Source organism: Terrapene carolina, unplaced genomic scaffold, assembly GCF_002925995.2.
Source record: "Terrapene carolina triunguis isolate 2854851 unplaced genomic scaffold, T_m_triunguis-2.0 Scaffold93, whole genome shotgun sequence".
NCBI lineage: Eukaryota > Metazoa > Chordata > Testudines > Emydidae > Terrapene > Terrapene triunguis.
Genome location: NW_020664444.1, coordinates 3,821,610 through 3,835,556, shown reverse-complemented (window position 1 = coordinate 3,835,556; position 13,947 = coordinate 3,821,610). Strand labels below are relative to the sequence as shown.

At 44.0% G+C, this 13,947-nt stretch overlaps 1 protein-coding gene across 1 annotated transcript; it reads left to right on the top strand.

The window, feature by feature from the left end:
- Positions 1-1,990: 1,990 nt before the first annotated feature.
- GFER (growth factor, augmenter of liver regeneration) lies at positions 1,991-7,616 on the top strand. The gene is made up of 3 exons (XM_024212442.2): positions 1,991-2,203; positions 3,042-3,253; positions 5,436-7,616. The coding sequence occupies exons 1-3, from the start codon at positions 1,991-1,993 to the stop codon at positions 5,596-5,598; spliced, it is 588 nt and encodes a 195-aa protein (XP_024068210.2). The 3' UTR covers positions 5,599-7,616.
- The last annotated feature ends 6,331 nt before the right edge of the window (positions 7,617-13,947 follow it).

Genomic DNA, 13,947 nt, shown 5'->3' with positions numbered 1-13,947 from the left:
AAAAACATCACTTCTTTGGATGCATAGAGTGAAAGTTATTGCATTATATACTGACACATGGGCGGGGGTTTGTATTGGAGACATAGATACTGATTTTGAAAAAACAAACTCCAAGGAGCCCGAAATACACATCAGCTAAAGGTTATTAAATCTGCCAACAGGTTTTCTCCTCTAAGGAACTGATCAATAGGAATATTTTAAAGTATTAGTGAGCTCCGAGAACGTGATGGTTTTTGCAGAGGCAAAGCAGTTTGGACGGGGGCATCCAAACTTTGCCTAGCTTGAGTTAGCATCAATAACTTGCCAGGAGCCTGAAGGGCTATAAAACGGAACAGACTGCAGACGCCTCATCATTAATGAGAGTTATCAGTTATTAAGATATGAACTATAGAGGATACAAGAATCTGCATGGTGTGTTTCACCTTGATGAGTTGAGGTGGCTCAGATCAAGATGGAGCATGGGACCTATATTTTCTGTAAGAACAATTTCTGTATTGAAGATGGGGGTGGCCTCTGGCCACCTCTATAAACTCTGCAAGCACTTTAGCGACTCCTTGTTTGGCAAGTGAAATCAGTGACTCTGGACTGGAGTAATTAGTGTTTTGATTCTTTTCCACCTCTGCAGTTTAAGCATGAAAAAGCCAGACACCAGCAACAGGAAGAAGCTATCCCAGTGGATGTGCCTGCTTCATAACGATGTGAACAAGATGTTGGGCAAACCCGAGTTTGACTGCTCCCAGATGGATGAACGCTGGCGAGAGGGCTGGAAAGATGGTTCTTGTGTCTAGTTTATGGAGATTCCATTGGAAATAAGACTGATGTTATGATGATTTAAATACAATAAGAACTGAACCTGGTGCAATATAATTAAAAACAATACAAGTAAACATATGTGTACATGTGTCTGAAATGTCTTTATTTTCTCAAGAAGCTTCCTATTTTCACCTGCAACTCAGAGAGCTCATTCTCCAACTGAATTCTCAGGGAAAGAACCCAATTGTAAGTGATTATGTAGCTGCTAAGACTAGGACTTTAGGCCTGTCATGGGAACACGGTCACAAGTCATGTCAGAAATTGTGACAAGTTTTATCAGATCAAGCCTTTAAATATTCCATAAGTCCACTGATGTCAATATGTTAATAAATGTTCACAGGAGCATGACCTTAAGTTGTGTTTTCCATCTTTTTGTTTCCTTTACTCAGAGATCCCAGCATCTCAGACCAATTAATGGGCACTGGAATAATGAAATCACCTTTAGCCTCAATTAAGTTTTTGAGAACATGGGGGACTGTAACATTTTTGTTTAAAAACTTAAACATGGGTCTCTCCCTGCTAACTACAAACATGGATTTACATGGTTATGCTGTATTGTACATGCTCAAAACAGTTTTATTTTCTAAACCAAGCAAAGGCACAAAGCCTCAGTGAGCATCACATCCAAACCAAATTTCAAACTTCAGCCATTTTGGGTAGCCCTGTCTAAAACTTGGATAACCCGCATTTTGTAAATGAGAATATTTTTATGTTTTTCACCTATGGCAAGAAATGGATGCAAGGATGTTATTCAAAGTCAGTCTATACTGCTCAGGTTCTAACTACCGACAAATCTGCGTAGGCTCCTGCGGATTCTTTTATCCTATTTGATGAAGTGGGTATTCACCCACGAAAGCTTATGCTCCAATACGTCTGTTAGTCTATAAGGTGCCAGAGGACTCTTTGTTGCTTTTTACAGATCCAGACTAACACGGCTACCCCTCTGATACTATCCTATTTCAGTTTCACTCTCTGTAGCTGCTGCTCTAGGGTAGGCCAAGGTCAGCGGAAGAGGGAAACCCCCAAGAGAATTTTTTCTTTTCTGTTTCCTTCACCTCTTCCTCCCTTTCATCTTTGCTCCCTCCTCCTCCCATCCCTCACTCAGAGACATCTCTCCCGCCTGCCAGGCCGCCTCCCCTGCCCAAGGCGGGGGGTGAAGAATGCCACCCGGCCCAACATGCATTGCGGTTCCAAGATGGCGGCGCCCAGTGAGCGTAGAGGAAACCCGGCTTCTGGCCCGGCTGCCGGCCCCGGCCCTTTCCCTTTCCCCCTGCCCGGGCCGCCCGGCGCCGGGGCGGAGCAGCAGCCCAGGAAGAAGCCGTGCCGGGCCTGCACGGATTTCAGGAGCTGGATCCGGGAGCAACGGAAGCAGACGGCCTCGCAGAGCGGGGTGAGGGGGCGGCCGGGGAGCAGCGCGGGAGGGGCTGGGAGGAGAGATGAGCCCCAGCGAGCCCCATGCCCCTCCCGCCGCGAGGGGGAGGATGGTTCCCTTCACGAGTTCCCCACCCCCTGGGAATGACCCCTCTCCCTACAGACAATGGTTGGCAGGGGAGTACGAGTGAGCCCCCTTCCCCCCTCACTCAGTGATGGAGGGGGGCATATGAGTGAGACACACACTTCCCCAAGACTCCCCTTACAGGATAGTATGAATGAGAACCCCCACCCCGCCAGCACAGCCCTTCACAGGCTATGGTTGATGAGGATAGGAATGAGACTCCCTTTCACAGGCAATAGTTGATGGGGGGATATGAATGAGACCCCCCCCAAAAAAAACTTGTCTTCACCGGCAATGGTTAATGGGGGAGTACGAATGAAAACCTCTCCCCACGCCGCCCCCCAGCACAGTCCTTCACAGGCAGTGGTTAACGGGGGAGTCCAAATGAGACACCCCACCCCCGAACTCTCCTTCACAGGCTATGGTTGACAGGGGGTAGGAATGAGACACCCCCCCACCTAGAACCTCCCCTTCACAGGCCATGGTTGATGGACAGAAGGAGTATGAGACTATAGGCAAGTTACTTAACCTTCCTGTGCCCCTATCAACAAAAAGGGGAGTAATCATATTTGTCCACCTCATTTAAAAGGAGGTTTAATTAGCTAATATCTGTGTGGGCCTTGAATTGAAGGTGCGCTAGAAACACAAAGCATATGGGGTTAGTGTAAGGTATGTTCATTTTTTATCCCGAGTACTAATGTGCACACATAACCCTCTTATTTTTCTGACCCAGGAAGCATATGTTGAAGAGGAGAAGGAGAAGCCTCCAGATTGTCCTCTAGACAGAGAAGAACTTGGGAGAAGCACATGGTCTTTCCTTCACACTATGGCAGCATATTACCCAGATCACCCAAGCAATTCCCAGCAGCAAGATATGACACAGTTCATTAACTTATTTTCCAAGTTTTTCCCTTGTGATGAATGTGCAGAAGATCTGAGGGAAAGGTGAGTCTTTTAAAAATATATCTACAGGTAAAGAGATCAACCTAAAGTGTTGGACTCTAATGGTCTGGTTTGCAGATCAACTTTTCCAGTAGTTGGTATCTTTATGCCTATTCTGTATTGTATTTTGTGTTGCAAAAATGTAGTTTTATGATTGAATAAATCATAAACAAAGACACAGGACATATACATTCAGAGGACAAACACTCTACTGCTGTCAGACAGCACAGTAGCTCCAAGAACTAGTGAAAGGAGTTTTATTTGTTTGCTGGTTCATAAGAATGGCCACACTGGGTCAGACCAAAGGTCCATCTAGCCCAGTGTCCTGTCTTCCAACAGTGGCCAATGCCAGGTGCCCCAGAGGGAGTTGACAGAACAGGGAATCATCAAGTGATCCATCCCCTGTCACTCATTCCCAGCTCACTACCCAAACTCTGCTCACTATACAAAATGTTCTTCTGAACCCCAAAGGGCAGCCACGTTGCCAGGTCAATATTAGGTTGGATCTTACTCAAAATACCACACTGCCAGCCAATCCTTTAGTGTCTAAAACTAAAGGTTTATTATAAAGAAAAAAGAACAAGAAGAGAGTTGTTAAATGGTAAAGCAATTAGGTACATACATGAGACTACAAAGTCCATCTATCAGGTTCTTAGCAGTGTTGGTGAGTTCACTGGCTTGAAAGTCCCTTTGGAACACATCCACAGCTTGGATGGGTCATTCAGTCCTTTGTTCAGAGCTTCGTTTGTAGAAAAGTTACTCCAGAGGTAAGAAGCAGGAACGAAGACAAAATGGAGAAGATGCAGCTACTCTTTATATTCTTTTGCCATGTGGCTTGTACTTCCTTTGTCCCAAACACAAGCTTCACAGCACATGGCATGGAAAAGCCTTGGAGTTGTCTGTCCACAGGCATGCCCTTACATGTCTTGCTGACTCACAAGGTGTATCCCCAGGCTCCTTTCCATGGCTTCATTGTACCACCGATGACAGGCTAGGCAGTGCTGATGCCAATCTGTCTGGGGGTGTCACCCAGAAACACAGCACAAGTTTTGAAATATGGATATACCATACATATCTATAACTCACAATAAAAAGATGATACAAACATACAAACAAGATTAACTTACTTGGCCAATCATAACATTTTAACAGATACCACGTGTCATATCTGGTCAGATTCCTTGCAATTTTATAATATTGCTATTAACAATATTATAAAGTGTTCCACATATTCCATACAGCGTCACACAAAGCTAAGAATCTCTGGTATCAAATCAATATCCTAACCTAGCAGGAAAAGTGAACTGCATGAAGAAGTTTATAGAAATGTTTGCGTGCTTCTTTCAAAAGGTGACTAAAGATTCAGTACAGAGCTTCATATTGTTACATGGAGATGAGAAATCCTCTTGTCTTTTACCGGAGCAAACAGATCTTAAAAAGCTACTCCAGTAATGATGTTTTTACTGCTGTGGAGGGGTACCACTTTATCACCATTAGCAGCTGCATAATGCAGATTCTGTGGTTGCTAGCCAGCCTGTGTCACATTGGGGAAATAGAATCAATGATTTTGAGCTTCCAAAAACACTGAAAGAATCAGCTTACACTAGCTCAGGCAGTAGAAGGAATGGCTGAATACAATACATGAGGAGGGCTGATATATAGTCTGTTTGCTAGGGGGCGGAGCTTCATCTTCTGTACACCCACGCCAATTCATTACCCACAAATGGAATTATCTAGTGCAAAAAAAGATAGTTTTGTATTTGAGAGCTCGTTAGTGACTAAAACACCTTGATGGAGCCCAATATAGAAAAGATGCTCATTATTATTTACTTAATTTGCCAAGAGATTCTCTCAAATCAAATTATTTATGAGCCTGAATACTTTTGCCATGGATAAACTGTTTTGATTGGCATCTAATTTTTTCCCAACCAAGGATGTGACTGATAAGGAGCTTCAGGAGTGCACCTAACTCACATGCATCCAAGCCAATTGCAGCCGTTAATGTGGAGGTGCAGCCTGCAATGAATACAGATCTCGGTATGCTGGCCTTTATGGTCTCTGTGAGACATCTCAAAATAGAGGATGAGGGAGGCTCTGACCATCTGTGGGCCACACACCTGCTTTGGAGAGTGAAATCAGTGCCTATAAAGTAGTAAACAGCGTTTGATTCCTCTTCCCTCTGCAGATTACGCACAAGTCAGCCTGATGCCAGAAGCAGGAATAATTTATCCCAGTGGCTATGCCTGCTTCATAATGACATCAACAGGAAGTTGGGGAAGTCTGAATTCGACTGCTCCCGGGTGGATGAACGCTGGCGAGATGGTTGGAAAGATGGTTCCTGTGATTAATCTGTAGAGACTCTACAGGAAATCAGACCAATTCTAGTATAATAAGAATCATCCCTGATGTGAACTCAGTACAAAGAGATGCAGCTCAATAGTTTGTACATGTGGCTGACATGACTTGTGGAAATAAATGTTTCTCCTGCTCTAAAAGGCAACTCAGAGATCTCATCCCAACAGAATATTGTTTTAGGGGGTAACTAATATATGGTCATGTAGCTGCTGGGACTGGGACCATACATGTGCCACAGGAACTGCCAGAAACTTGCAAAACTCTGTCACTGGGACAGTTCACAGTAAGGAAAAGTCTCTCAATTTCTATAGTTCTAGGGGCACCTCGTGACTGCTGCTCCTTTCACTTTTTACATAGTCTTAGCCTCCTCCTCTTCTACATTTTTGTTTATCTGCAAACATTGCCTTCAAGTTTTAGGCAGTGCCTTTCTTCCTCTGTGTCACTTCAGCCTGTTCTGCTGGTCTTACAACTGGCACCCCAATACAAATCCATAAGTCTGCTCCATTCTGTGCCTTCCGTGTCATCCTTGATCTCTTCTTCCAAAGTCTATGAGCTGTTGTCTGTTAATGCTATTTAACCATTAATTCACCTGCCGCCCACTTACTTGCTAAAAGGCCTCAAGGCAGGGAGATTTTATTTAAACATTACAAATCATGGAATCCAGGTCTCTCATTCCAGCCATGATAAATATCCTCATTTTGTATGTTCCTTTGTCTAATCTTTCAAGAGGGCATTGCAGGAAGAAAAAAAGAAAGAAGCACAAAAACCTCAAGTAGAACAAATGGCACAAATTAATTAGCTGGATATTAAACATTGTGATTTGATTGCTAATTGTTTGGGCTCATTGGGAGCATGATGTAAGAATTCCCATGGAACCACCTGCTTTTAACATATTTATTTTTAATCTCTGCCGTGAACTTTTGTTGTGTGTAGAAGTGGTTGCAATGATGTGTGAGTGTGTGTTATCTGGTTGTAATGAAGCCAATTCAGATAAGTTTTACATATAAGAGTGGTAAAATACTGTCTGTGTTCTGAAATCCTTGATAGATAATCACAGACTGGACTGGTCTGTATGCTCCTAAGGTGAAATTCTCTCTTGGGTAGGCCCTTTGCTCTAAGTTCTATGCAGCATTTGAATCCCACTTGTCTTGTGTTAGTCTTAAATAATACCTAGGCCCTGCATTGTGGACTTAAAGTGGTGCATGGTGTGAAATTCACCCCTATTAACTGGTCAAGTTCCATACTGTGTATTGGGCCGCTAGGTCCGCACTCTGTGTGTGTGTGTGTGTGTGTGTGTGTGTGATGGTGGTGAGAGAGAATTTCAGATGAACGTGAAATAAAAACCGCTTGTTTAAAATACTTTAGTTGCTTTGCTGGACTTTGTCTATGTAGACAGATTTAAATTGTTAGAATTATTGCAAGATATTAAAGATATAGCATGCAGTCTTTTTTCCTTAAATTTATACGGATTTCTGGGTCCCAAATGGTCATGTGACATTGTGTGACATGTGACAGTATCTTCTGGGTCTCTATTTTCTGCTGATGTTTTAAAACTATTTGGGGTTTTTTGGTGAGCATCCTAAGTGTGTCGTCTCCTGAGCTATTTCAACATAAGCAGTGATTTATGGAAGTAGATAGAGGGTGGCATGGAAATTGTAATGGGTGGCATCTCTGTAAGTGAACAGGGCGCTAATACCTCCTGTTAGCAAACATCTGATCCCGAGACTATGGTACCAAGGGCTCCTTGGAGAACATATAAACAATCAAAGCTTTGAGAAAGTGTTCAGATGATTTGACCCTCTATTACCCTTTCAAGCCAAACCTGTTAAAACAATACCATACTGTGTTTTTTTCCGAGTTAGTTGCATTCAGCAGGTGGTGTATTTTATCTCACTGTCTGCAATATTGATCCTATGTATAACCTTTCATTCTAATTAAACTGAAGCTTGATTTCATATCATTTTTATGATTTAACTGAATTGGGACTTCAGGACATGATTCAGGTTATTAAAAAAAGCTCATTAAAAGTGTCTCGGTGTATGTTTAGCTTCTTGGAACCAATACATTCCAAATATCTCGCCCTCAGAATCAAATATTTACAATAGTGTGAAATTCAGACCTGGGCAGAGGATCAGCACAAGGCCTTTGCACCACTAACATCCCTCTGCAGATCTCAAAACGGTGCTTAATTCAATATCCTCAGTTAACATCTGCCTATTGCATTCGCTCATCAGCAAATTCTGGCTACTTGTTTGTTAATAGAGCAGATTGTAACTGCGCTGAGTGGTTAGCTGGTAACAATAGCAGAAGTTAGTGTTCTCTTTTTTCTTTTATATTTACACTTTACATGACTGCTTTGATTTGTCATGTATTTCTCAGGCCTAATTTCATGTCTGTGCTTTTGCTTCATGTTTTTTTTCCCCTCATTGAAGGTCACATCTAACATTTTGATCTTATTTGTGCAATTTCTTTAGGATGTTTGTAGTCATGTAGGGAGGGGAAAAGCATGAGTTTTTAATCTTTTAATGTATATGATGAATGTAGTTCTAAGAATCAGTATTCCTATCTATTTCCTATTGATATCAAAATAGGACAAATTATTTCACCTCTGATTTCTCCACTCCATGGGGTTTTATGAAGAGAACAGATGATAGAGTATCAGGGTTGGAAGGCACCTCAGGAGGTCATCTAGTCCAACCCCCTGCTCAAACCAGGACCAATCCCCAGACAGATTTTTGCCCCAGATCCCTAAATGGCCCCCTCAAGGATTGAACTCACAACCCTGGGTTTAGCAGGCCAATGCTCAGACCACTGAGCTATCCCTCCCTCCTAGCCTATGTTTGTATCCCCATCTGAGAAACAGTAAATGGAATTAAGCCTACCCCACAGGGTTATTAGAAGGCATCATTAATGCTAGTAAAGTGCTGTGATTCCCTTCAGTGAAAGGGGCCATAGACATGAAGTATTCAGTAGGCAAGGTTCTTGCCTGTCAATTTTTGCCCTAATTTGGCTAAGTGCAGAGTACCTGCTACTCTCATTGACTCAGTGGAAGACAAATTGTGGATTCAACACACCCTCTCAGGATCAGACCTGTAACTGCACCACAGAACAACTGAAATGTGGCAGAACTCAAGCAGACAGGTGTCCAGAGTTTTCATCCATAGTGGCTAGTAGCCCATGTAAAGGGGATATTCATGTTAACTACATGCAAGCTGCCCGGCTTCAAGCTCCCCTGTGCTGCCACCAGAATGAGGGAGGCTGCAGCCCCAACAGGACTTCCCATTATGCCATGAACTAGGGTGAGGAGAGGCAGGTGCTCCTTCATGATCACCTGGGGTATAATTCCAACACTGCTCCTTGCAGCATTTAGCATCACAAATAACATGCTGCTCTCGCTGGCCAGTTTGCATTCACAATGGTGGTGGGGCTTGCAGAACAGAGATCGGAGCAACAAGGGAATCATCTAACTCACGAATAAGGCAGCTCTGCCTCCCATTGCTGGCAAGTAATCTGTGGGGATGCTGACTGAAGCTTTGGGAGGGACAATGTCTAAGATTTTCCCAAGGATTATCTGTTTCTGTGCAGCGTATTGGGTGTAAATATTCTCCTTTACAGCTAGAGCCCTGGGGATAGTTCTACCCATTGATTTTTTTACCCTTTAAACCTGTGTCAGCGAATGTAAGGAATCTCCTCTTCCCTGCTGCAATTTCATGATATCCATCTTATGTTGACTGCTGCAGACAGGGACTATGCTCTGTGCTTTTAAAAAAAAAAAAAAAAGACTGCTGGTTTCCTAGCCCTACAAGCCTCTTTTGCCTACAGCACAGGGGATGGCAGTGCAAGCTCCCCCTCCACTGTGCATTGATGTGGAGGGTCTGCTTGCAGGAATGAAAGCACAAGCACTGTCTCCATGGATATCCAATACCCAGCACTTCTCTGGAGACTGCCTGCAAGGTAGTTGTGATGTGGGCAGTATCCACTGGGAATGAAAACACTGACTCATTCACGGCGATCACCAAGCAGATAACAGGTTTAGGGTTGTTGCTTGCTACTTACCTAGGTCAAATTTGAACCAATGCTCATATTCTATTACTAATCCCTTGAGCCATCAACTTCATTTTTATGATTCCTCTTAAAGTTTCCAGTAACAAAGATAACCAGCAGCACCAGTATTTAATCTGCCTAGCTTTGAAACTGTTCTCCCTGCCTTGGGCATGTGATAATCTTGGTCTATCAGTGCTTAGTGAATCAGAAGCTTCTACAGCACCAAGAGTTGTAATGGAGTCCTCATGGGTACGCTGCATGAAAGACTTCTCCAGTGGAAAACCCTGCAACCTGAGTGGCAGTGATTAGATCAGAGCCCGGTAGGCGGGACTCCTGGGTTCTGTTCCTGATGCCCACTGCCTCGCTGTGTGCCCCATGTTGAAAGATGCTCTGTCAGCGCAAAGTGTTATTTCTGTGCATTGTGTCGGCACAGGTGTTTGCATTTCCTTGATGTTACAGCAATCCATCCATCCATGTAAAAGCTCTGTTGGGCCAAGTTTTCTTCTCATGCATGAAACACGATCACGCTTGCCCCTACAGCACTGCCCACCCCAACCCCCTTTAGGGTCTCAGCTACACTGTGATGTTGAAGTTTGTATCAGCTCTGCAGAAGAGTTCTTTTGCATTTCAACCAAGTAGCCACTGGAGGGCAACAGAGCATATATTTCCTTGACTTCCCCATTTCTTTCTCATGCTTTTAGATCACCGCAGAAACTGTCCAAGCCACCCCTGGGTTTCTGCCTGCTACTTGTCCCCTTTCTGTGGATGGTGGGAGGGAATTTCTCATTTGTTACTTGACATGTTGATTTTCACCCTGGGTCTGTGGTTACCTGCCATGTGCACTGCTCCTTTCATTGTTCCCTTTTATGGAGAGAAGTGAGAGAGGGGGAACTCCCCTGCCTGTCGCTGAAATCTGCACTCAGCACCATAGGCAACACCCACCAGGATCCAGACAATATGTCCAGCGTGCTTTCTACCTGGTGTTCCTAGTAGTTATTCCCAATATGTTGAAGAACCCAGCCACTGCTCCCAAGCCTATGGCAAATAAGGAAATGGAAAAGCCACTTTAAAAGCATTTGCCTCATCTGCTCATTTTATAATCATTTTCTCAGCTAAAGGATTTTTCTGGGGTGTATTTATTTTTTGCTGCATTGCAAATGGTGCTAGATTCTGTAAAGACAACTAAAAATAATAATAGCTTTTAGCATCCATTCTCAAACCGCTTTACCCATGGGGAAACTGAGGCAGAGAGGGGTGAGGTGACTTGCCCAGGGTCACTCAACAGGCTATTGGCAGAGTTCGGAATGGACCCCAGGTCTCTTGAGTCCCAGTTCAGTGCTTTAGCAACTATGCCACACTACCTAGATAATCCCTGCCCCAAAGAATTTACAGACTAAATAAATGTTGGCATTAATGGTCCCTACCTTGTGTGTTGTATCAGCTCCTCCCACCCCTGGGGGAAGGGCTGCCCTGCTTCTTCCTCCCTTCAGTGGCCTGCTGCCAGAGAGCAGCTTTAAGTTATGGTCTGCTTCACAGATCCTTCACCCAATGGCAGAGGCTGCAGAGGAGATCAATTGAATCAGCATGTTTCCTGGCTCTCTTGATTCCTCTCCAATCAGTGTCTCCTACCTTTTCCTGAAGACAGCCTAGCCCAGGGCTGAATTCGGCCCCTGTGCTGCAACCAGGATCTCATCTGAACAATAAGAGTCATTGGTCAACTCACTGTTCTGCTGTCTCTGCACCAGCGAACAGTGCTGAGGTCTCAACAAGAACAAGGAAGTTCATTATTATTTTAAATATATATATTTATATATATTGCAGTAGCACCTAGAAACCTCAAACAAGCCAGGCCTGACTGTGCTGAGTGTTGTACAAACAGAAAATGCTAGTCCCTGGCCTTAAGAGCTTGCAGGCTAAAGACCAGATATAACAGGTGGGTGAGATGGTAACAAACGTAGTAGGATGTGTACCATTCTTAGCCAGGAGCAGTGATCACAGCTCGCTTTGTGTGGAAGAACCTCTGAGTTTGCATGGGTGCAAGAGATAGAGAGCAAATGGCAATGTTAAATAACCCCACCCCCCTTTAAAAACCAAGTCAGACGTTCCACCCAGCCCCCTGCAGAGCGTTTCTCTCTTTTGTTAAAGCACTGAGCTGTATTTTCTAAAACACAAGCACTGGACCGTGACAGTGAGCACTTCCCCCTTTGACTCTTAACTAGGTTTAGACAGGTTTCAGAGTAGCAGCCGTGTTAGCCTGTATCCGCAAAAAGAACAGGAGTACTTGTGGCACCTTAGAGACTAACAAATTTGTTAGTCTCTAAGGTGCCACAAGTACTCCTGTTCTTTTTAGGTTTAGACAGGACCCAGCTTTTCTCTGCCTTTGTCATTTACAGCTGGTGTGAAACGCTACCAGTGCTGTAAATAAGTGGAGAATTGTGACTGGGTATGGTTTACGCTCACTTTGGACAAGTTTAAATGACAATACAAGGTGCAAAGTAGTGGAGAAGGTTGGCCTTGGGGGTAAGGAAAAGGGCTGGGACTGAGGAGATCTTGCTTCAATTCCCAGCACTGTCAGACTCCCTATGTGACTTTGGGTAAGTCAGTCTCTCTGGCCTTAGTTCCCCATCTGTAACATGGGGGAAATTCTCCCTGCCTTTCCTGTTTAGATTATAAGCTTTTGGGGAGTGGGACTGTGATTCTCTCTGAGTATGTACAGCACCTAGCGCAGTGGGGTCCTGAACTTAGTATGTGCTATTGTAATACAAGTAGGCTCCACAAGTTTTTTTGTCAAGCTGCAATTTTCCTCTGAACTCCAGGGATTCCTTTAGTATTCACAGTGCATGATCATTTAAAACACAAAAAGCCATTCCCCATTTTCAAGATGTAACTGCAGATCCCATCCTCATCACCCATTTCTAGGTTTTTGCAGACCTCGCCTGACAGCTCTTGTATTCTCAGGCAACAGAGGAATACAAAACCAAACGAACTGCAAGTGCTCCTCTTGCAAGGGTTCCTAATGGTTCACTGTAGCTCAGATGAGAGCTGTAGTAGATACACATGTCAGATCACCGCTCAGGCTACCATGAATCTGCCCCTTGTCTTTGTAGCTGTCCATCTCTGTTCTCATTACCATCCCTGCTTCGCTGGAGTACTGAACAGATAGCAGGTGACTAGTGCAAAAAGCAACTGTTTGGTCTGGCTCTCCACAGAATGTGACTTGCTGCCCTAGATCCATTGGAGTGTATGGAGTTCAGCTAGGGATCCTCTTTCCCTTACTTCACCATGAATCGGATGAATCTGAGCTCTTTCTTGACCTACCAACATTCAGCCCTGGCCTCATGCCAGGCTAGATTAAAGGTTTGGAAAATCCAATATTTGGAACTCCCCCAAAAATGTGTTGTGCTCTGAAACCTTTAGTGAAGGAACAAACACCATGTTCACTGGATTGGATTGCACCCCCAGAACTCCCCCCCTCCCGTGGTTATTATAAAATCCTCTGGGATTTTTTTGGCCAGTCTTGGGGTTTTGTGAACCCATTTGTCTAATGCAAATAGCGTCTTAGGGATGCAGAATGCAATGAACCAAGATTCCCCTGGCAGTTTCCATTAGAGAAGTTACTCTCCACTTCCCCTCCTTTTACAAAAATATCATCGTGTGTTTTCTGCTTATTAAATGGCTGCTGAATTCCACCTCAGAGGTGGCTGCATTTCAGCAGTGGATGAGTGAACATTATATAAGTAGCCCTAAGGTAACTTTGGGATGCTCCAGAATGGAAGACGCTATGTAGTTCTAGAATAACAGCGTGCTCCGGTATTGTCAGTGGACTAATCCATTAGCTCTGGTACTGTGCATCATGGATTCCCACACACTCCTTGAAAAGATTTCCATTAGCTCTTTTCTATCTTCCCAGAGGCTAATTGTATGAGGCAATTTTATTCAGACGCTGGTGGGTGCCAAGCAAAGCATTTCAGAGCAGCATGATCATAAACAACAACATGTTTATATTTGCTAAAGGGCAAAGCATTGCAATTGCATGTGCCAGTCCAGTAATAAACAGAGAACATGCTGTATCACCATTCCCATCTGCTTGAACAGACCAGGTCAAATTCAGCTTGATGTGGTTTAGCTGAAGTCACTGGACTTTATACCAGGGATGAAATCTGGCCCATTGGCTTGCAGGGGCCAAGCATCTGAAAAGTTCTTACTCTTAACTTATTCCGAGTGCCGATCTGAATCGGTTTCACTGTAAATTCATTGCCATCAGGGCTGAAGAGTTTCACGTCGGTAATTTGTTTTTA

Coding starts and splice junctions, on each gene's coding strand:
- GFER (XM_024212442.2), top strand. CDS start 1,991: ATGCATTGCGGTTCCAAGATGGCGGCGCCCAGTGAGCGTAGAGGAAAC. Junction 2,204..3,041: donor AGACGGCCTCGCAGAGCGGG/GTGAGGGGGCGG, acceptor TTTCTGACCCAG/GAAGCATATGTTGAAGAGGA. Junction 3,254..5,435: donor GCAGAAGATCTGAGGGAAAG/GTGAGTCTTTTA, acceptor TTCCCTCTGCAG/ATTACGCACAAGTCAGCCTG.